This window comes from Hippichthys cyanospilos, chromosome 15 (genome assembly GCF_059441005.1).
Source record: "Hippichthys cyanospilos isolate Australia breed blue-spotted pipefish chromosome 15, RoL_Hcya_1.0, whole genome shotgun sequence".
Taxonomy (NCBI): Eukaryota; Metazoa; Chordata; class Actinopteri; order Syngnathiformes; family Syngnathidae; genus Hippichthys; species Hippichthys cyanospilos.
In genome coordinates, this window is record NC_142383.1 from 12469314 (window position 1) to 12494098 (window position 24785).

Here is a 24785-nt window from a genome sequence, read left to right on the forward strand (position 1 = left end):
CTTAATACTGTATCCCTTTTAACATAAAAATATTTTGAGAAAGACTGCTTTTACACAATCTGAGAAACTAAAGATTTTATATTTTATATTTGTAATGAACCCGCTATGCATTTCCTTCTCAACACTGCAGGTACACTTTAAAGGGCAGGTCAACCAACAAGTCTAAAAACATTCTGAATAATACTGGTTTTGAAATGTGAAGAAAGGAGCAAAGTTCTTTTTTATTTTAAATCCATTTCAGCGGGTAGTCATTCTGCCTCTTGCTATCAACTAAAAATGATCACAGTTGCTCAGAACTAAAGGTAACAAGCAATCAATGCTCAGCTTGCGAATGTCACATGACCTATCTCAGACAACGGGTGAGTTCTTATTGGTTGAGCCCTGAGCAGCTTTGATGTAATTTTTCAGGTGACAGCCATCGACAAAATGGCCGACCCTCAAATGGAAAAAGAGTATTTATTCATTGTGGTTTTGCTTATTATCTAAAAAGCTGCAAACATTCCATAAAAAAAAAAAAATCCAAAAACCTTGCACCTAATTCACATTCACTTTCAAATGGGTCAGTTTGACCCACAACATAACAAGAGGATTAAATATTTGCACCATGCAACGTAAAAAAAAGACAGGAAAAGGTGTGGTTTAACTTGATGATGATGTTTATTGAGCAAATGCTGCTGGGAAATCGTCGGTGATGAGTAAGGTCACAGGGACAGCAAACAGTAGCACCTCATATTTTCTGTATTTCAATTCAAGTCAGGTTCCTATGCATATACAAGAATGCAAGACCCTAAGCACTAGTACAGTATTTCTTTGTATTTGCACTCGGGTAAACATATAACGGATTCGAAAGCACGTTTAAGGCTCGGACTTTTCTCTGGATTGGACGGGCGCTGCGTACGGTCGTTGGAGCGTCCGGTTGTCATTCGCTGCGGCAGGTGTGTAGTTTCTTTTTGGCTGAGTTGCTATGTTCGCATGTCGGGTATAAGGCTACTTCAGCACAGCATGTGTACGTGTGCGGAGGACCCCGGCCGCAACCCCCCCCCCCCCCCCCCCCCCCCCCATCATCCGCCCACGTCATCCTTTTTTCATTTACTAGCTACAAAATATGAAGTCATATCCCATACGGTGAATCATTGAACATACTGCTCTCTTTACCATTCATACAGTACATAGGGGAGAAAGTGCCCTCCCCCCCAAGCCCCTGAGCTATAGCATGCAAAGCCCCACCCACCCAGAAAAGAACGGGAAAAAGATCAAATGTCAAGATGGCTCGCCTCTCACTGCGTCTGCAAACATGCATTTCTAACATTTGTAGCGTTTGGCTTCTCTCTAAGGTTGGTATGTTTTATTATGTCGCTCTAGCTGTATGGTGTTCTCTTATGTTAGTTTTGCTTGATTGCTTGTGGTCACGCCCACTCCCGCCGTCCACCTCGAGTCCGTCTCCTCAGTCGCCCTCCGTCACCTGCTTGAAGGACTGGCTGGAGTGTTTCTCCGTCTTGATGGTGGAGATCATCTTCTCCTGCAGAACGTCTTCAACTTCCTTCACCGTCTCGGTCACCGTGACTGATTTGGTGACCTGCTGCATGCCGTCTTCTCCCGTGGTGATGGTCTCCACCGTTTTGGTGACGACAACCTTCTGGCTGCCGTCGTCCTTGACGGGGCTTTCGTCCACGCCGTTGATGATCACGTCGTTCCCGTCGCCGCGCTTCTTCTGTTCTTCCTCGGGGCCGCTCTTGTCCACGTCGCCGTTCATGGCGGCGTCCTTTGTTGCCTTCTCGTCCGCGGGGGCACTTTTGTCTTCGGCCGGCTTGGGTGCGTCGGGTTTAGTCGATTCAGTCTTTGGTGAGTCGGGTTTTGCGGGTTCAGATTTGGGGGACTCCGCTTTTGGGGAGCCAGCCTTTGGTGAGTCTTCCTTGGGGGAAACGGGTTTGGGTGATTCTGATTTAGGGGAGCCAGCCTTTGGTGAGTCTTCCTTTGGGGATGCGGGTTTGGGAGATTCTTGTTTAGGAGACTCCGCTTTGGGGGAGCCGGCCTTCGCTGAGTCGTCTTTGGGGGATGTAGGCTTGGGAGTTTCCGATTTAGGGGACTCTGCTTTAGGGGGAGTAGTTTTTGTTGAGTCTTCTTTGGGTTGTGCAGGCTTGGGAGAGTCTGTCTTAGGTGATTCTGCTTTAGGTGATTCTGACTTGGGGGAACCAGCCTTTGGGGATTCCGACTTGGGGGAACCAGCTTTTGGGGATTCTGCTTTGGGAGAGACGGTTTTTGGAGATTCAGACTTGGGGGAGCCAGCTGTTGGGGATTCTGACTTTGGAGAACTTGCTTTTGGGGATTCAGACTTTGGAGAACTTGCTTTTGGGGATTCAGACTTTGGAGAACTTGCTTTTGGGGATTCTGCTTTGGGGGAAACTGATTTTGGGGATTCTGCCTTGGGTGAACCAGCTTTCGGAGATTCTGCTTTGGGGGAAGCAGCTTTCGGAGATTCTGCTTTGGGGGAAGCAGCTTTCGGAGATTCTGCTTTGGGGGAAGCAGCTTTCGGAGATTCTGCTTTGGGGGAACCAACTTTCGGAGATTCTGCTTTGGGAGAACCAGCTTTTGGGGATTCAGACTTTGGGGAATCTGGTTTTGGAGGTTCTGACTTTGGGGAAGCAACTTTTGGAGATTCAGACTTTGGGGAAGCTGCTTTTGGGGATTCAGACTTTGGGGAAGCACTTTTTGGGGAGTCAGGCTTGAGAGAATCTGGTTTTGTGAGTTCGGTTTTGAGGTTTTCTTCCTTTTTGGCTTCGGGTTTTGCGGCTTCTGTTTTCTGAACTTCTAGTTTGGCCACAATTGTTTCTGCCACAATATCTTCAATTTTTAGCGTCTCATCTTTTTTGCCTTTGTCTGCATCGGCCTTGTCATCCTCATCGTCTTCATCCTCTTCGGCGTCAGCGTCCTCTTCTTCTCCCTCCTCTTCCTCTTCTTCCTCTTCAGCCTTCTCTTTCTCGGGAATGGCTTTGGACTCCTGAGATTTGGAGCAGAGGACAGTTTCCTCAATGACCTCATCATCACCTGCCTCATCCTCATCTTTGCTCCCCTCTTCCTCATCTTCTTCATTTTCCTCCTCGTCACCTTCCTCCTCCTCTTCTTCCTCATCCCCATCCTCTTCATCGTCACCTTCTTCCTCTTTCGCCGATGCCTTCGAACTAACTTTGGCGTCAGTCGCAGCTACGAGTTCCTCTTCCTCCACCTCACCGTCCTCGTCGCCTTCCTCTTCGTCCTCCTCGCCCCCGCTGCCTTCCAGCGTGGCCGCCAGCTCCTGGGCTATCTGATCCAGGGCCTCCTCCATTTCGGCTTTGTCATCCTCTACCCTGGTCTCCTCGATGATCTCCTCGACAAACTTGTGTTGCACCTTCATTCTGGGGGGCTCTGATTTGGAAATGGAGATTCTGGCCGATGATACAGCTGGACGATGGGTGAATGTGCTGAAGTGGGTCTCCTCACCCTCCAGGAGTTTTCTGAGGGGATAATAAATAAGTCCGTTACAAGCATGATCATTTGTGGAGATGCCTTTGATGACGACACGCATGTTACAAAAATCAAGTCCCTGATCTTTTTGGGGAAACAAACAAAATTTGCCTCTAATGGTTGCATCAAAATTCATACATGTTCTTCTCGATTTCTTATCAACAAGATTTTTTGTGAATAATAAATGCGGTACTCCATCATTATCTTTGAAAAAATGTATTACATATAAAATCTCATGTAAAATAAAACATGTTCAAACATATCACAATTGTATTAAAATATCCTCTTGAGATATTAGTGGACATTTATTTATATCTTTTGACTCATTTGAGCTACTCAGTCAAAATGTGCTCAGTGGAGGAAATTCTTGCTTTTAAAAGGATTTTTTTTGGGGGGCGGGGCAATTGTCTTTGCAGTCTTGTGGAGACAAAAATGGACGCAAGTGGACCTAACTGAATAAACTGGATCTCAGGAGTGTATTTTAGTGAGCACTATACTTATCAAAATTTCCAGATAAGTATGCTATTTGAAATACACAATACATTTGCATTATTCTATATTATGATACCACATTTTTATTATTTATTATATTATTTCCTTTTAGATCACACTTAGTGAGGAAAACCATTCATGCTAAAACGGAAACAAATATATTGTAAAAAAATGTACTGAGTTCAGTGTCTAAACGGCTGAATCATTTTCCACTAAATAAGGTTTTTTGTTTTATTGCAGCCATTAGAAGTCATTTCTTTTAAATTGTATCTTAATTGATCTCACTCAGAACCCTACCAAGTGGATGATTTATATTAGCAATTAAGATTTGTGAACCAAATAAAATTCCACATGCGGAGCTACGGCATCCAGATTACATTTTCTCCACATTATTTCACGTTAGTTTAAAAAACATTTACTTAATTTGGATAATCTCCCCTAGTTGCATAAAGACTATTATGTCCAAAGGTGTTATGAGTGGGAATGTTTGATTGTGTCTGCCTTCAGACAAAAAAGAAAATCGATCCTTCTTAGTAAAACATAAACAGTGATCTAATTATAATTCTTAGGGATGTTCGATTTTCAAACTGATATCACCATGTGTTTTACACTTGACTTTTGACTTTTACACTTGACCAATTACAGAGACCACTAGTACTTTTGATACATAAAAAATAACCAAAAAAGAAAGACCTACAGTATTTATTTCAAACTCGCATTTCTTCTTCATATTGACCTGATAATGAGAGCAATTTTTATTGTAATTTCTAGTGCCTCGTTTTAAAACCCCCACAAGAGGGCGACCAATACTTGTGTTGGCTTTCATCACGAGTACTGCTAGTTTAAGACCTTATTTTTGCAGTGAATGTTTATGATCCTCAACCTGCGTGCCTTTTTGAATTTCAAACGTGCTAAATCCGGCTTGTTTTCACCTGTATGCAGCGATTTCAATGTCCAGGGCCATCTTGACATTGAGCAGGTCCTGGTACTCGCGTAAGTGACGCGCCATCTCCCATTTGGTGCTCTTGAGCTCATTGTCCAGCTGATGGATGGTTTCCTGGAAAACATACGCACAGAGGTTTGTTTTAAATGGAAAATCGTTAGCTTCTTTTTGGATTATAGGGGCAAAAAAAGGAAGGGTATCACTTTGACGCTATTTTAACTCTAAATCGTGCAGTTAGACTTGAATATATTCTGACGCAGTTTTTTAAATATTCCCAAGTAGTCATCATTTCTCTGCACCCCGCCCTGGAGGAGCGGCGGTGTGATGCAAGGACGTGGCCAGTGAGGGCATCCCGCCATGATTCTTACTCAGCAAAAATGTGCAGAGAGAGAGAGAGAGAGAGTGACGATGAGAATTTGATTCTGCTGCAGTCCTCCCAATTTAATGCTTTCACGTAAACTTTGAATGGACAAAATCACTAAGATGAAAGCTTCCCACAAGAAATGTACGATTTACATTTTCTAATGACAGAAAGGTAATAAAAATTATTCTTTGCGCCTCAAGGTAATCACAATGACTCGTTAGTTTTCAAATGGCTAACGGTGATGCAATATTAGATTTGCGTGCATATGAAACTAAGTTTCACTTATAGTTGCGAAGGTTACCTGGAGGCTGGCCAGGTCGCTGTTGTGGCGGTCCTCGATGTCGCCCAGCTGCCTTTCCAGGGAATCTCTGGTGCCGCGCACCGACTCCAGCTCCACCGTTTTGGACTGCAGCTGGCGCCGGTAGTCGCTGATCTCGTCGCGTGCGTTCTTGATGGCGTCCTTGTTCTGCTCGGACGCCTCGTTAAGTTTGGCGTAGTGGCACATGAACCAGCTCTCCACCTGCTGCAGGTTCTTGTCCGAGTGGCCCTCAAGCTCGCTGCGGATCTCCCGCAGAGCTTCGGTGATGTCGGCCCGCTGCGGGTCCCTCCTCTCCACGGTCACCTGAGACGCTTGGATGTGGCCCAGAAGCTCGTTCACTTCTTCTTCGTGGTTGTTGCGGATGAACGCGATCTCGTCCTGCAGCGATTGCACTTTCTTCTCCAGCTCGGATTTGAGCATGTCCGAGTCGCCGGCGTCCTTCTTGAGGACCCGGATGATGGCTTCGGTGTCCTCCCGGATGCGAGCTTCCTCGTCCAGGCGCTCCCTGAGCCTCTGGATGTCGTCCTCTAGGTGATCGCTGTCGAGCTGGATCTGCGCCTTGTCGCGGTGGATCTGCTCCAGCGTGACGCGCAGCTCCTGCAGCTCCTGGTCGAACAGGTCGCCCAATTGCGAGCGGGACACCTGCTGGTTCCTCAGCGCCTGGATCTCGTCTTCGATCTGCTTGTTCTGCTGCTCCAGATAGTGCACTTTGTCGATATACACGGCGAAGCGGTCGTTGAGCCCTTGGAGTTGCTCCTTCTCGTTAGTGCGCCTGGACGGGTCTGCGCTCAGGAGGGAACTTTGAGACATCTCGAAGGTCTCCGCGCGGGGCTTGTTGGAGCTCCGCTTGTACGACACGCTGACGCTGGAAGCCGGGCTGGCCCGCGACCACGTCTGGGTTCGGAATCCGCCGGTGGAGGGGCCGCCTGCGGAGCGGCTGTAGCTGTAGCTGTTCGTCCTGCTGTCCATGACTCTCCTGAAGGGGCTCCCGATGGCGTCCATCCGGCCAAGTGTGCGGGAACTAAGACAAGTGTGGCTATGTGGATGTGCTATACAATTTTGTGGCCGTGAGGGGGGGGACGTGTATGTATGCGTGTGCGTGCAGGTGTGAGGGGTGGATGGCTTCCACAGCGACTGCCACCTTCCCCGTGTGCACCTTATATATGATAAGCGTCGGGATGCTCGCTAGGCAAACTTGCTGCTCCTCGTGGGGGGTGGGAGGGCGGTGCTCACATCACACCCCCTGCTATTGGACAGTCCCGAACACGTGGCTACATCTATTACAGGGTTGCCTGTCATGTTTGTATGCGAGAATAAACTCTATATTGAAGCCAAATTAGGCGGTGAAGTTGCAAATTCATTATAGGTACTCGAAAACGGTGTTATCCTTATCCACGAAATTACAGTGAGGCACATTAAAATGCACCGCCTTGCACAGATCTCCATGCAACATTTTTATCTGCAGCTATTTAAAATAGAAAATCAAACTGGTAAATGAATAAACACTAGCCTATAACGGCGTATATAGTTGTCTGTTAATGCACAAAAAGTTAAATATCATCCTGAAGGTGCTTAAAAAAATACGCTAAAGTTAATATAATAGCATGTTAAAGCTGTTACATCAATTCCTGTACTCTGCTTTGCATCAAGTGTGCATAGATGCGATCATGAACAAATATACATATACTATAAAAAGAGTTGGGTTACCCTTAGACATTTTCAATGTCAACGAGCCCCTGACATTTTGTCATTTTCAACAGTCAAATAATACTTACTCAAATTCAACCATTAAAACTACTCTATTTCGTTGTACTGGATATGGCAATTATAATATAACCTGGCATAAAATGATTTAAGAAATAGATTTCTTTTAAAAAAAAGTAATATGAAAATAATATTAATAACATATGCTTACTAGTTTATTAACCTTTGTGTGGTGTATGACCAGTGTGTCACTCTTTTCTGCATCATCAGAAGTGATGGAATTTGGAAACTGTTACTTGATTGCAAATGCAAACTATGAAACAATTCTTGATTTCAGGGTTTGCTTCCTAGAATGCTGAGAGGGAGCAAGTACTTTTCCCCCCCACAGAGCCCGGTAGAAAATAAAATCATAATTAAAAAACATATTTTTGGTTTAACTTGGAGTATTTTGTCCTGATTAGCAATTGTTTGATTATCTGAGACATTAAATTGTGGAAAATAGAAAAAAAGAAATATGAATTCTAGAAGTGCTAATACTTTTTACCTCACTGTACATATGCATACATATACAGTAGAGTACGTTGTATGTTATTTTTCCATTCAGTGCGATTTAAACTTGCATAAATCGTTATTTTCCATCTTTCCGTTCTTCCCTTCTTCCATCTATCCATCCCTCTTTCTTTTCTTCCATCGTTCCATCCATCCAATCACATCATCTGAATGACAGGCTGTTTTTAAGCAACATGTATATCTCTATATTGTCTTTTTTTCCCTTAAAACTTCATGAAATTAACTCATTCAATGCCAGGAATGCATTTTCACGTTTTTTAAGAGTCCAGACATTCAATCCCAGATAGGTATGTATGGATTTAATACTTAAGTATTTGGGTTATAATGTCCTTAATGTACTTCAGTATCAATTTGATATTTAAAGTATTTGGCATTATAGTATTGGCATTGAATGATTAATGGCAATTTTCTGTTATTCTCTTTTTTTTTCCAGATTTTTAGTTCTTGTGTTTAAAATGTCCACCAAATAGAGACTATTATTTGTATTGGCCTCTGTCATGAGTACCGATACTTTAAAATAAGACTTAGTATTGGACCGATACCAATCCCGCGTGTCAGTACTCGCCAATCCCTAGCTATCCCTAAAACAATGCATTTTTACCATGGGGATCATTCCCCAAAATAAATAAACTCAAAGTAGATTAAATGGATTAGATGCATTCAGGGGACGAAATCTTATTCTATGCAAATTCCTAATTACCTCACTGCCAGAAATGAAATGGTCTAATCTTCGATCTGGATATTGCATGCGCACTTAAACTCAGCATCTTGTTATCTTTTGGATTAATGCATGCACATTTAGAAACCATTAACAACCAGTCACACGCAAAAGTGTGCGGAAAGGGTGGTCTAACCACTCCCTCCAGCGTCAATGGGGGCTGCTGCAGGGTTGCTCTATTGATCAGCTATCAATCTGAACGCTCCCCTCTCATCTCAATGCGGTCGATGTGGAATGATTAGCAGCTGTTGAGGGCGCACCAAAACAGCTGCATCAGTGTTTTAAGGTTTTCATTACGGTTCTGCCCGCATTCCTCCGGTTACAATTCAGGGCCAATTGAGCAAAATAAGTTGCAGCATCAGAGCGGCGTGTCTATTTTTAGCAACTTTTCCATTGTCCTTGAGCCATGCCGGACTTTTTGATGTCATACGTTGAGTCTTGTGCGGGCCCCTTAGAAGGTGACTGGCAGTGTGTTGTGATGAGTGGGACAGGGTGGGGTCCTGCAACACGAGCCGGCGAGCCAGTCGGAGCGAGTTCAAGGCTCAAGCGCACTGCAGAAGTGGGCTGAAATGATACTGCAGCTGAATACAGGCAAATTTCCCGTCCAATTCTGGGCTATCAATTAGCTTGACTAGCGCGCGCGCACACTTAGAGGTTCTCAAGTCAGAAACGGTTGTTAATGCAGATGGCCGTTGTCGTTGCGATCTGTGTAGAGGGAAGGCAAGGACATGGTGACCTCGTATAAAGCTGATGCGCAGCTGACTAGCACGTCTACACAGTGTTGGCATGTTGCAAATGAGATGACTCGGCAGAAACGTTGACACCAGGACTTCCTACAGCGCTTTATTTGTCTGAACTGTTGACATTTGATTATTTTCTTGCCTTGGCAGCGCTTCGAATTTACCTCCAATGAAGTTAAGCTCGAATAACATAGCTTGAACATTTGCCGGTTTGTAGTACAGTCTTTGTTTTTGTCAATCAAATTATTGTTTGTTGTCATTTATTGGTTTCTTTGTTGAATAGCTATTGGTTGGATTACACAGAAACTGCCTTTTGTTTTTTTCCTCAGTTACCTATCTTAAATTGGGGTACAAGTACTCCTCTGGTATCTGAAGGCACTTCACGAGGTATGTGAGATTTGAAGTTCGCAGGGAATGTAATTTAATGATTGTTAATGTCGCGACAGGAAGAGTTCATTTATCTTTTCAAATTGAGAGGAAATTAATCGGAATATCAAGCAAGTGTCACATCTTTTAGTTTCGTTTTGGTTCCGGAGCTGAGGAGGAGACATTTTGCACAGAGTCAACCAAGTTAACCTCAACATTTCATTTAGTAGCTAGATTGTTTTACTGTAGAAAATGCCAAAGTGTGTGGCCAAAATGTGTGTTGGGAACGGTCAAAGTCTGAATTAAATCATTCATCTGCGGGTGGAACTAGTTTGTTATGAATACTGGGTTCCCATGGGGATTGATTTGATAGGAGGAATGCTTGTTGGAGAGAGTGGGGTATTGACGCTGTTTTGCATTTTATCCATCATCCGTGAGCCTTGATAGGATGAGCAGTCAGATGATGGTTAGATCCATGTCGTGTCTCTGCAAAGAAGGCGTTTTACTTGTTAGAAAATCCGGGTACCACAAAACTCATATTTTATAAGAAATTAAACTGCCAATGTGCCAAATGTAATTTCTATGCGCATATTACACTGCAGGGAACCAATAATCTAGCAAGTTACTTCATTATAATATGAGTGTCACCTAAAAACTGGTTAGTTGGTTGTTGGTTGGGTGTGCACTGTTAGTGTTTTTGCAAAACTAGACAATTATTTTTTTGGGGGGGAGGGGCAATCAGCTTTGCTAGTTAGTTGCGGTTAGTTAGTATCTGAACTAAGCAGCAGCTACTGAAGAGCGAGTTATTTTTATTAGGTAGTTAAAATAGCAGGTTTATTCACAAACTACATTAGTCTCGTGCATTTTTGTTGGTTGGCTAGTTATTTAATTGGCTAGCTGTTTAGCTTTCATTTTTTGTTTTTCTGTTAGTAAGGAAATAAGATTTAGATTCATGCAAAAACTGCACAACTGGCATTTTTTTTTTTTTTGAGTTCTCTGTTTCCTTTTGGTTGTATTTGATTAGTTAATTACTGAGTTACTCCATTTTAGTGAACGCTAATGTTAACCTTTAAGGATAGATTATTTATACTGGAGTCCTTGTAATGAAGTGAGCTGTAAGCATGTGCCATATGTTCTGCTGTTAAATATTATGTGCATATACACACAATATGATGAGCAAGCAAAGTGATGAATCACTTGATCCGGTGGTGCTGAGGTTGACAAATTGAGGCTGTGTTTTGCTCTAGAAGACAGATAGGCCATAAAATGGGTGGTGTCATGATTGCAATAGCAACACATTTTTTATAGCGCACATATGTTGTACACACATTGTAAGATAAAATCCTCCTATTTGAATATCGTTTTGGAGATGTCATGACTTTCAGCACTTAGTTGGTAGTACTCCTATAGATTTTTTTTAAATTATTCAATTACATCATTATTCCATTCCATTTGCTTTATTTACTTTATTATTTGCTCAATTATGGAATGTAGTCTGCTCGGGGAAGTCAGCAGAAGAAGAATTACATTGTGTAGTATTACTATGCATTTGACAATAAAACTCTTGAATCTTGAATTGATGCAAAATGCCATTGATCGAAAGATCAAAGGTCACATGTCATGACAGAAAACAGGTCATGGCACCATCTAAGCACCTCTTGTCTTGTTCACACCAGTAACATTATTGCCGCTACAACCTGGACAACAAATCGATCTTTTGCACACAGGATCGTTTACCTTCAGGTAGTCGCACTTGTCAGTGATGTGTCCTTCACATGATGTCAACATGTCCCATCGTGAAGGAGCACGTTTAAATCTGGCATTGCTAAGCTTTCATTTAATGTTTTTTTTTCCTTATATGTGTGCGGGTGCGAAGCTTGAGTGGTTTTGTGGTTCGGGATTTGAATTTTCCTGCATCTGAAGTTACCTGGGATAGGCTCTAACTGGCTCAACAGTCTGTGGACAAACGCTATAGAAAATGAACAGATGGAGAGGATTGAAGTGAAAATCTCAAACATATAATGTGTGTTTACATATTAATATATATTACGTTGGTCACCTGGAACTCATGTAATATTGGTGCTTCATATCTATAACAGATCTAAGTATTCACCTATCCACTGTTGTTATTCTAGGATGTCCACATTGATCTACAGTGCCCTGGGATGGATGAATAGCAGGACGGTGTAAAGGTTATAGGAAGACATGTCGAGGTAAGCAAGGTGTAACAGGATGTGGAAGGTGTGGGGTGATGTTAGTGTGCACTTTTGCCGGGCAGTGATGCCGTTTACAGTGGTAAGGAACAAATGAGCGACAAGGGTGTGTGTGTAGGGGGGTGTATAGGTGAGGAGAAAGGGAGGGGTTACGCTGCAGTTTATCTGCAATGCATCACTAGCTCTCTCGCTCTTCCTCTCTCTCTGAGGATTGAGAGGATGCAGATCTTTTCGACACACACTCTGACTCACATCTTATTATTTTGCAGATAGGATCACTTACATACGTTAAAACTGATTTTCTCAACTATCTAGTGTTAAACGTTTAACGAGACAGCGCTCCCTCGTTAGCAGGGCCCAATGCACTGCAGTAACGCTCCCACGCTCAGTATTAACAAAGGCTGAAGCACTTTAACAGCCTGTTAATACACGATCTTGTTAAGCCGCAAATGAAGGCGCTTTTGCTTAAAATGAACCAATGCTCGCCATTCTACATCGACGGAGACATGGCATTATATAAGAGCGTTCTCATGACTCGACTCTCAGACTGTGCATTTGTGGCTGTGAGTGAAAGAGATGTGCGCAAACCTACATTTGGAGGAGAGGGTGACAACACCACAGATTGATGCTGACCCTTTGAGAAAAATTGTGATACCATTGTGCAGTGGTAATACATATATATATATATATATATATATATATATATATATATATATATATATATATAAACAATAAAAAAATAGTCTTATACACACTTCATTGTTACCCTCTCATCACTTGACATATGCTTTCTTTTCACAATATTTTTGTCACAAATTGTTGAGGTTTTTTGTTGTTGTTGTTGTTGGAAATAAGAGTGGTGTGGAAAAAAGTCACAAAATTCTAAATAAACAAAATTACATGCAATGTTTTTGTTATTGTTCTTCGCCTATATTTAAGGTTTGATATGCTGTGTCTTGTGTGATTTGACACGATAACATTTTGTGTGACTGTAAACTGATTTAATTCCGAACTATGCCGCATTAAATAATCTAAAAACATGGAATTTCAAAGCCTTGTAAAAGTATTAAAATTCACCTGATTTGGCATAAACTTGAGTAAGCTAAAATGATCTACCGACATTTACAAAAAAAAGGTAATAAATTAGCATCCTGGTTTTAATCCATCCATAAAGCCATCTCCTTTGTTGCAAGGCATTTCCTAATGCCATGCATTTTAATCACTTGGAATATGTCAACGCAAAGCACAATTCAATTTTCAATCCTGCAATATCTTGGAGTGTGGCCTCTTGTTGAAATGTGCAAAGTCATTCACTATCCTCCTTTTCTGCAACACTCTCCTCTCCCTCCCTCTTCTCTTGTCTCCACTTCCACACACACACCATCAGCATCATCATCACCAAGCGTCTCACTTAAAATATTTGCAGGTACTTTTTAGGAGTCAGCGGTTGTACCTGCTTTTCTGCAGTATCATCACGCTGAATTGTGTGTAACTGGTAACCGTTCATCCAAGCATTGGAATGATCACATGACTGTCTTGACTGTGATTATGGATCAAGTATCACAGAGTGGCCTAGTCATGACTGATATGAATGGCATGAAATCCAATGCTGCCCCTAACTGGAATAGTTGAGCTTTTCACTGCAGGAATATATGACCTTGGCACCTAGAAACTAGATTTATTTATTATTTAGTAAATATGACTAAGGAAGTTGGCTTTTTGCTGCAGGGAGGGAAAATATATTCTGTCAGTATATGAATGCGGTAGGGCATATCTTGCAAAAGTACATAGGCATAATGATGGAGCCTTGTGGTGCTCCCTAGATGTAATACCCAATTAAAAAATATATCCATCATCCATCCATCATCTAATTTCTATCGGACCAAAAAACATATCTAGTTGGTTAAGCTGATTTTTGTCCAAATTTGAATAATTTTGTTCGGTTATTAGATAATATATAATAATATAATAATATATATTATATAAAGTTATATCATTTATATTGATTAGGCAATGGATTCGGTTGCAGAGAATCCTCCTTACCTTTATTTTGCTGCTGTATATGATGCCCTCAAATTTGTGTGTTATGGTAATTGACTGCTTTGCATTTTTGCCTCCCAATTCAGTCAACCGTAGTTCAAATCTGGGCTACACCTGTTTGTATAGTCAGATATGCCCCGCCCCTTTCCCTAACCTTCCAAAAAAACATGCCATAGTAGGTCAACTAACCACTCTAAATTGTGAATCGCTTTTTATTTATGGATCCCCAATTGTTTTCTTGATTTAGTGATGGGATATAGTTAAACAATATCGATGTCAAAATGTGAAATTTCTATTGGTTGGCCCCTTTCACCAATGTGAATTGGTTGGAAACACTACCGTTCTAGATTGGTTGTTTTCACTGAAGGATTTTTCAGCCATAAAATGATCAACTTGGCAATTTAGTAAAGTTTATAACCAATTTTTTTTTTGGATTAGTTTTTAGGGAAACTACTTGTTGAAGTATGGTGAGCTGCCCCCCCCCCCAAAAAAAAAAAAAAAAAAAAAAAAAACAGCAGCCACTATATCAAAGGCATAGAGCAGTCCCCCCTGATAGATTAAAGTCTGGAGTCTGCCACTCAAATTCCTTTTGAATTATTAAACATCATCATGCATTATGTCGAGACAGCATCTTTTCCACCAATTTTTTTTCCACCGCACTTCAGTTTGTTTTGAACTCTGGGTTAACTTCATCGTGCGATTTTAATGGGGAGAGTCATGTATCATTATTCAGAGGTGGGCAATTTGCTGGTGCTGACGGGCAAATTGAGGCTTTAACAAGTGGCCAACGAATGACAAAAACATTTTAGAAACAACGGACTAAGACCAATGAAACAGTAGATTTCGTCTGTCATTTGAAATTGTCGTAATCACCACCTGTGAGCACCCCTGATCTTGAGTCTTGAATGAATACGCACGTTTTGGGAATATTTGAGGACATATACTGTACTTGCATATAAATCCTTGCAAATTATCCTTACTATCGTATTCCAAATTTCAAAATAACTGGATACAATGTCAAGATGCGTACAAATCCGCTAGAAGACACAACTCTCAAATATATGTTACGTGCAGGTGTGCATAAAATTGTGAGCCCTCCATGTCCTGGAAGTTTTGGACTATGTCTCTGGGGCAGGTCAGTGAGTTGCTGATGAATGCGAGGGGAAGGTGGAGTCGTGCTGCAGAGGCCGAGCTGCGGATTCCTGATCCAGCTCAATGACGGCCTGTGTGAGGGAGCTGTCCGTTCAACTCTCATTATAATGCGTCTGCTGCAGCAGCACAAATAAGATAGAGCTGTGTTGTACAACCAACACTAATATACAGATATAGTTCTTGATATAGACATAGATAAAGAAGTTTTTGTTTCTCACTTTGATGGAAATGATTGTTGAGAGTGGCCCGGGGTAAATTTATTTCCTGGGCGTGATTAGTTCACTAACAATGCACAGGTTAGGTCCATGAAGTCAATCCTGTCAATGTGGATAATTGTTAAGAGTTCATGAGTTACTGGGAAACCACAGTAATGGATTTTCAGGAAAACAGTTAGGGTTTATTAGAGCGATCTAATTGAATTCATTCTGCCATTCTTTTGACTGCGTGGCAGAAGACGGAGGGCTGATTTTCAACAGGATCTTTTTAGAAAAGATAGTTTGTCTTCACGGACCTTTTGCAGTTATGTCACGGCCCACTAGGGGTCCATGGGCTTTCGGTTGAAAAACACCGGGACGGAAGAATAGTTCCATTGCCACACTATTAATATTAATAGCCAAAGGATTGCTGAAACAAAAGTGTATATATTGCAAGGTTGTTTATTTGTGCTTCATCAATGTTAGCAGTCCACTTCTGGATTAAGATTAGTTTTCAATTTTGACTCGAAATATTTTTGGTGGCTTTTTCTAATGTATGCTGTATGCTATCTAGTAGCTAGCGAATAGGCTACAAGAAAAATTACCGGCCGTCCTCCTTTTATGTTATCAGTATTGCTGCATATCAACAACAGTGAATGAGTTAAGTTAGCTTGTGTATGGCACGAAAGAGTTGGATTACAAAAAAAAATGAGTTAACACGTGGATGGCATTGAATGAGTTAAATCCCTGTCATACAAACCTAAAAAAAAAGGCTCATCTTCTCTTGGCGAAGGGAATAATCGAATTCTAAGCAATTCCGGCGGGCATTGGTTTTTCTGCAATGAAGCAAACGTTGCTGCTTGAAAGGGTTGCTCAAAGGATCCAAACAATCAGCTTGCTTAGCAAATGTGCTTTCAGGCAATGTGTCTTGTCATTGCTTTTTTTTTTATGCTACCTGCGTCCCCGAGGACTCCTCCTTGCTGCTGCACCTGCCTCTACATTATGCATGGCAATTGTTCCAGCTAAATTGCTGCACTATTATCACTGAAGCTACTCAGGTTTAGAAAAATGGAAGAGAAAATATGTGGGGCTTTCCCTCATGGATATGACTCATAGGAGTCTTCTATGAGCTTGGTGACTCAGCTTTTGATTTCTTTTGTCTGTAAATGGAGTGCATGCTGCACAAGATCCCTCCGTGTGCATTTCAATTGCTACTTTGATGATAATTTATACTGCTCTGTTCTCTTTTTTCAAGTGTGTTTAGCCCCCTGAGTAGAAACTGCTTTGGGCACTAGCTTCCCAACTTTTGCGAGAACTTCATTTTGAGAGCAAGATTTTTCACCTGAATCAACCTGGTGAAACGCTGTCACATGTCCAGCTTTCTGTTAATTCAGTTCGATTACGTTCTATTGTAACCGTGGTTACCTCCCCTCCGAGTGAAAGACCCACTGTGCAGTGTTGCATGCTGTCTGCCATCTAGTGGTGAACGGTGTTATTACAACTTAACTGATCAGGTGCAGCAGAGGAAATGTTTTTGTCGACTTGTCGCTGTCAGTGTGGCCTAACCATTTAAAGCAGTTGTATGCAAGTAACACTGGTGCCATTATTTATTACACATGAATCCACATTAAAAGTTATGATTATGTGAGCAATGAATGAATGGCAGTAAATGAGCCCGACATGGGCTAAATTTTAAACCTAGAGAGTATACCTCTCGACAGCAGCGTGGCATATTAAAAGTCCGCATGTTTTGACAATTTATCCAATATTTTAGCCTCCTAGTGTTTTTTTTGTATGCTTTTCCTTTGATACCACACAGGGTTAAAAAAAGGGGTTAACTAGGACTTGAAAAAAAATTACAGAGTATCTTCCTCGATATTCAGCCCCACTGATTGCTCTATCCTTTCAAGGGACATTCGAATTATATTGCGGGCCAGATCAAACACTCACACAAAGCCAAATATGGAGATGCCACACCCACTTTCTACATGCTGGTGTAAGGCCAGTCAGACTGCCATATCACAGCTGAGTAAGCTGTCTCTTTGATTTCGTCATTGCACACACACGCACACACACACACAGCTGTGCAAACGTGAGCAGCCAATGGCAACTGTTCACCTTGCATATTTCATGAGGCTGCGGGGAACTGCAGTACAGTAGTTAAGTGCAAGCGGGAAGTGCAACTGTTGCACTGTCGCATTGTGTTCATGGGAGGACAGAACAAGACGGATGGTTGCAATTTCAGGTGGCGCAAAGTGAACGAGATATCCAGTAACATGATTGAGAATTACTTAGCGTGTTACCTACATGCTATTTGAGCCACCGCCAATTTTTCCCACCACTTTACTGACTCATGTTATGCAAAACAGTGTGTGTGTGTTGAATGTGAATGAATTATAACAATGTTAAAAAGACTTACTAATAATGTTATTTAATAATTGCCTGTATAGTTAGTACAATTGTGCATCCATTTCCACATTTTAATCTTAATAACATGTGTGTGACAGCATTTTCTTAAATCCTCAAGGATTAAGAATTAAAGCATACTTTACAAATCCAATTTCTTGTGTTGTTGAAATTAGACACATCAGTGCTCATGTCTGTGCACATTTTGCTGGACAGTGAGTATCATATTTAGTAAGCAGACATTTAATGGTGGTTGCAATTTTTAGTACACACAAACCCCTACAAACAGGATGGAATTTATTTTCCCTCTGGGAGGCGGCAGATTATTTCGAAGACACAGAATTACAGTGTGCAGATGGCAAAATAATACCCCCCAATTTGACTGAGCAATCAAGAATGCAGCACTCATCACAAGCCAACGATGTTAGCTAATGGTAAACTGCGCAATCAACAAAACTTGCAGGTTTGCTTACCCTTTAGCTTTGACACAATAGTATTTAAGACAATGTAGCTGAACCGGCTCATTGGTGGAGAGTGTTGATTTACTAGAAAGGTCTCAGGTGAATCAAGCTGTACAAAAATCAGGGATTTCCAAACCCGGTCCTCAAAGGCTGATACCCTGCATGTTTTTGTTATTACCGTCCTCCAACACACCTGATTCCAATGGTCAAGATTGTTATCAGGCTTCCGCTTAGCTTATTGATGATCTTATCATTTGAATCAGGTGTGTTGGAGGACAGAAACATCAAAAACATGCAGGATAGCTTCCCTCGAGGACTGGGTTTGGATACTAATACGAATACTTTGCGATGTTATTTTCACGGTATATATTTGACAGATTATCAACAAACGTATCTAATTAAATCCCTAAATGCAAAGTACTCAATTATAGTGCAAGGAGCAGTGTTGCATGTTCTTTATTTCATTTATATATCCCGCACCACCCAAATACTTTTAGGAGTGGAAATCTGTCAGCTCTACCATGGATCACAGATTTTAATCTTGTTAAAAGCATAGAGAGCCGCAAAAAGGCAGGCAGGAAGGCACTGGTGATTTCATCAAAAATAAATGTCATCTCTAATAGGCTGTTGGGCTTAATTGCTATGTTTCTATAGGCTCGTTTGTCGCAACCGTGACATTTTCCACCAGGAGGTACTGAGGTATCCCACCCCGAGCTTTATATTGGATTTTCCATTTTATTGCTACACGCAGTTTTGCTAGAGTCACAGCTGTTTGATGTCACTCTGGATGCCGCATAGTGAATTTATTCAGTTTGCTCTACCTCACAGACAGATTGAAACTATTCCCCTAAATAAAAATATGACATTTGCTGACCAAGACCTGAACAGAATATTTTTAAAAGAACGTGGCAAAATTATTGACTCCCTCCTGGTATACAATTAGTGCTTTAGAAGCAAATATTTGAACTTGTTATGGATGGAAAATTTTCTAGGTCAGGCCATGTGACATAATTTAGTTATCAAATGACACAAATTAAGATTTATTTTTTAATGTGGTTTTAGAGGTATTAATTGTATATAAAAACAAATGTATCAAATCAATTACATATTAAATGTTAACTTTTTACTGCTGAAAAATGCATTTTATTTAGAATTGTTTTTCCTCAAATATTGCTGTAAAAATTATAGGGTTGTTGAAATTGTAAGAAAAAAATGCTGTAGAAAAGGATATATTGCTGTATAAAACTTATTTATCAGGTATTAATTTAAGTTTTAGTTTACATTTTTAAGCCATAATAAAAACACTAGGAATTCTCAGAATTTTTTTTATGATTTTAAAACATAAATTTCTGTTTTCAAAGAGTAAATAAGAACATTTTTTTTAACATTTGTTTTGATAAGTTTATGCTTTAAGAAATGCCCTCAAAATTAAAAGTTGGCATTTTTATTTTCCTTTAAAAACTAATTTCCCACTTGCTCTTGACCAATCACGGCTCACCTGTTTTGCTTGCTTTGATCATGTGACCTTTGCAAGCTGAGCAGCGATTGGTTATTACCCAAGTCTTAAACACATGTGATGTAATTTTATTACATTACTTTTTTTTACCGCTAAAATGGCTAAAAAAAGATTAATAAATAATTAAATTAAAAAGTTGACTATCCCTTTAAGTGGAAGTACAAGTAATAGCCGGGTTAGCACTGATTCAACACAGAAATCGAAAAACTCACTTTATGTACTGATGTCTGAAAAATCTACTTACTTTTCACCACTGATCATCAATATTGAAGTACAGAAAACTGCTTTTTCATTTGCTTTCATTTTTCTTTTATTATTCAGCCCACTCACTTTTAGTGTGTATATTTGGAACAGTAATACATGCGCGCAGCCACTAATAGTGACACACCGGTGTATTTGTGCTTGTGTCCCCTCGGTGACGTCCCAACAACCTCTGCATGCTCTCTTCTCTCCTTTGGCTGGCTGAAGCCAACGCCCAGTTGCTGCAGTGCAGCTCGCTCCTCCTTTTCCACCAAATCAAAATGACCCCCACCTTCCTTCTCGTCTCTGAACATCTTTGCCTCACACTATTCTTTATGCAGCAAAGGGACAAGGGGAATGTGCAGAGGAAATTTCGTGATAGGAGTTATACTTGTGGTAACGGTGTGCAATTTCGCACCAAAAGTAAGTTTACGTTCAGTTGGCCTCTGTTAATTATCAAATCGATTAAAAATCAATTAGCTATGTACATACTGTATACTGAATGACAGTGCGTCTCATTGTTTGTGTAACACTATTCGGAGAAGTGCTCCCCCTTGTGGTATGCCAAAGACTCACTAAATTAAATGCTCAAAATTTTGCATATAGTAACAGCGGCATCTCTATTTTGTTTTTGAATCCAACAATATGTGTTTTAACGTTTTAAGTAGAATGTAGATCGCTGGGATACACGCATCTCCCAAATTATCAAAAGTTTGTTCAACTGTTAGTTGGAAATCAAGATTAAGTAAAATAAGATTTACATGTCATTTTCAGTTGATTGCAGGTGGAAAGATTAGTTTTTAAAGGTATTAACTTTCTCAATCTGAAAGAGACATTTATTCATATTTTCAGTTCAGAGATCCATTCCAAGGTACTTTTTTTCTCAAGCCTCTTTTTAATGGTGAGGGTATGAAAATGACTGGATTTGAATGAGTGAATTGCCTAAAGTAATCGATTACTTTATTACTTAATTAATGTAGTTCCAGACATTTTTCGATCCTCCTTTCTCCACTTCATAACACTTCATAAATAAATAAATAAAACTCTACTTAAGATTGAATGTTTGGAAGAAAAAAAATATTTATGAATGTATTTTCGATTGAATCAGTTAAATGTGCATGAATAAGGGTCAAACAATTTGCCCGATTGGCATCACTGTAACACCGTTGCTTTTACCCTGGTTACCGTGGAGATAAAAATAGCCGGCATTTGCTTGAGACCGAATTTTTCAACCAATGAGTGAAAGAGAATTTGTCAAATTTGCAATTGTATCTAACATAAATGCAAAAAGGCCATAGTTGGGATTCAAACCCAGAACCTGAGAGTTTTGAGGCAGACGTGCGAACCAATGTGTATTTTGGGATCACAGTGTTTGGTTTCCACACTGCAGAGCAAACCCACTTACTGAAATGGTAGGCGTGTCAAAAACCAGCTCGGTCGATGAACATTGATCAAGAGCAGCGAAGGATTTGTCCTCAAATGCTCCAGGCCTGCTCGCGTTCCAATTTTTGGAAGGTCAGCAGGTTTCTGAGTGGATTACAAAACACGGAAAAAAGAGGAAATTCATGTTATCACAATGAAAGGGGCACGTTTCATAGATCTTGCAGGGATGTTTAACATGCTATTCGGATATTAATTGACAAGAAGGAGTTCACGTGAGCTCCTGATTAGAACGGCCACAGTGAAGCTATGCACCATTGTTCTCCTTGACAGGAAACCACTCTGCACTATTGTGCCATCTTGGCTTCCTCGTGCCAATGTTGAGATGATTTGTGGACCATTGCCAAGTTGCATTTTGGCCCTCGAGCTTTTGAATTCTCACAAGAGTGTCGTTGGCATGGCTGGCCCTAATGATCAATGGCTGCTAATGGAGGAGTGGGCGTGCAAAGAATGATAAAGAATCACCAATTGTAACACTGCCAGATGCCTCCGGAATGCAAAGTCAGATCAGGACATGTGAACAAGCCCCCCCCCAACCCATTTTATTGTCGGGCAAAGTGTAAAAAAAACAAAAAACATTTTATATATATATATATATATATATATATATATATATATATATATATATATATATATATATATATATATATATATATATATATATATATATATATATATATATATATATATATATATATATATTCAAAATGCTTGATTTGAGGCACACCTTGGACTATTTAGTCATGGGACCTATTCAGGAATTGCTTGAAAAAAAAAACTATTGAGGCGAATCAAGTCTTTATTGAACATAACAAGCCTGTTTGTAGAATGTTTTAGGAAACTGGATTAACACTGGAGTAAAATAGTTCCACATATTATGCTCTACTGCAGCGACCTATACTTGGGTGATATTAATAAAGAGGATCCCTTGTCCAAATACTGGAATTTTACTGACATCTACAGTTGTACTCCTGAAAGTGCAGCAGTAATCATAGGATACAGACACACACACACACACGCACACACACACATGTGTATATATATATATATATATATATATATATATATATATATATATATATATATATATATATATATATATATATATATATATATATATATATATATATATATATATATATATATATATATATATACACACACACTCTCTTATACCACATACTCACACTTTATACTCTGCTATAATGTTTTCATGTATTCATGTACAGTAAATTATAGCGATTTTCAAGGACACTGTTGGATTTAGGCCAAAAAAACAACAATACGTGACTGCTTAAAATACTGTCTGGCCAGACATATATCAAAGAATGGGCGTCTAAGAATAACCACAATATCGAGCCAAAGATAGAGCTGTGCTTCGGCCGAACGTGTTGCGCATTAATAAATTATGCCATTTATGTTAAATAAGCAATTTACGCAGAGTGCAAAACCAAGCATACACGCTAGAGGGTGCTATAACCCCGTCAGAAATTTGTGTAGTTCGAGTTAAGCACCTCCAGCGTTTTATTTGATATTTTTTCAAGGTCGTAGCCCTCGGAATTTTTTCCAAGCTTTTTATTTATTCATTCGTTTATTTTTAAACGTAATACTGTAGCAGCTGTTTCAGATTTCTAAAAATTTTGAGCTACAGTTGTATTGGTATTTCTTGGCATATTTTTTTTTCGGGAACTATAGAAGATACACCTCGTAAAACCATCTGTTTTATTTTGTACTCATCTGCCAAGAAATTGAATCACGAATAACAGGAAAGCATTGTTTGATTAGTGATTACACAGGACCGTGTCGGCATGCTGTTCTTTAAATTGTAATAATCCTAAAGTACCACTAAAGGGCGCTTACATAAAGCGTGACATAGAGATGTTATTGGGTTGACATTAGGTTTTTTTTAAATATATATTATATAATATACAATTGTGTATATATATTAGATTTTTTGCACATGAATTTTGGTGAAATGTTCATTACACAGGAAACATCTGTATGATCTAATCAGACCCAAAATAAGAAGTCTCTCGGGAGACAAATAAAAAGCTTATTAACAAAATCATGTGAGTGAGATGTTTTTTTTGTTTGTTTGTTTGTTTTACTTTGTATGGTTGCATGTGAAGCTGAACCATGACACTTTGGGAATTTGCTGTGGTTGCAGAAAGTAACATTTTATAAATGTCCTTGAGAATTCTCCAGAGCCCACAAAAGTGTCCCTGAAGCTGACAGGAAATAATTAAGACGCCTTCGTGTTGATCATAAATGATTCAACACCCTCCTTAACGATAAGAGGAAGGCAAAGGCAAAACAAGATTAACAAGCCAAGATACAACCCGTTGGCCAAATGCATCAGTTTCCTGGGAACTCGATAATGCTTTCAATTTAATTAGTCTTTGGTAACACCAATTGAGCATGACTTTAATACTTCTGTGTATTGTTATTTTATCCCCAGGGAGCCTGGAAAATTTACACTGTTTTGACTTTGTCAAATCAAATGTTTGAAAATGATGTCAGGGTTTTAGGCAATGTCCAATCACAGCTCACCTGTTTCCATCGTTCATTTTAGCTAAACCATGATTGTTGTCACCTGCGCAGTTGTGACGTAATTTTCAGCCAACAGTATGTGCCAAAATGGCTGCCTCTGAGATGGATAAAACACACTCTAACACTCAAAAAAAGTAGACTTTGACAAGAAATGTTTTACTCAAGCTGTCATTACAGACACTAATTGTCATCAAAGGTGAGTGAATTAATATTTTAAGGATTTTCTTGAACCTCTAGAACCCCTTTTCAAAGCATAACTGTCTTGACAGTGATTATCTAATAGATATACGGCAGTTTAATCACCAAATACAATTCAATAAATCGCTGTAATATTTTTCGGCTGTTTTACAGCACCCTCTGCTGGCGAATATTTGAGGCTTGTTTCAGCTCAGAGTCAAAATGTCCTACTCAAATTAAAAAAAATGTGTTGAGTATAACAAATTGAGCAGTATATCTATGGCGTAGCCTGTTTCCTAACTATTGATAGCTTCACTTCCGGTAGCCCTAGCGGTGTATAGACTAATTACATCTGACAACTTCTTAGTATAGTAGACAAGTATGGAATACAAACCATTTTAACAATGATAATGATTTTTAACAGACCCTATGAAACATCTATTTTTATGTTGTCTCTCCTACTTAACTGGATTCGCCAGATCCAATGTATATGTTTATTATGAATATATTTATCGTGAATCCCAAGTCCCGTCACACGGTCGCTCTTGATTTTAAAGTCTGTGCTGCACATTGTTATGCAACGGTGTGAAGAAAGATGCTGCTGCTGCTGCAGGTGGGGGTGGGGGTGGGGGGGGGGGGGGGGGGGTAGCAGAGACTGGGTAGGGAGTGAGCCTTCATT

At 40.1% G+C, this 24785-nt stretch overlaps 1 protein-coding gene across 1 annotated transcript; it reads right to left on the reverse strand.

The window, feature by feature from the left end:
* Positions 1-1048: 1048 nt before the first annotated feature.
* On the reverse strand, positions 1049-6762 carry nefma (neurofilament medium chain a). Its single transcript, XM_088435825.1, has 3 exons — positions 5602-6762; positions 4926-5050; positions 1049-3491 (listed from the first exon to the last, which is right to left on the reverse strand). The coding sequence occupies exons 1-3, from the start codon at positions 6619-6621 to the stop codon at positions 1445-1447; spliced, it is 3192 nt and encodes a 1063-aa protein (XP_088291951.1). The 5' UTR covers positions 6622-6762; the 3' UTR covers positions 1049-1444.
* Between the last annotated feature and the right edge of the window lie 18023 nt (positions 6763-24785).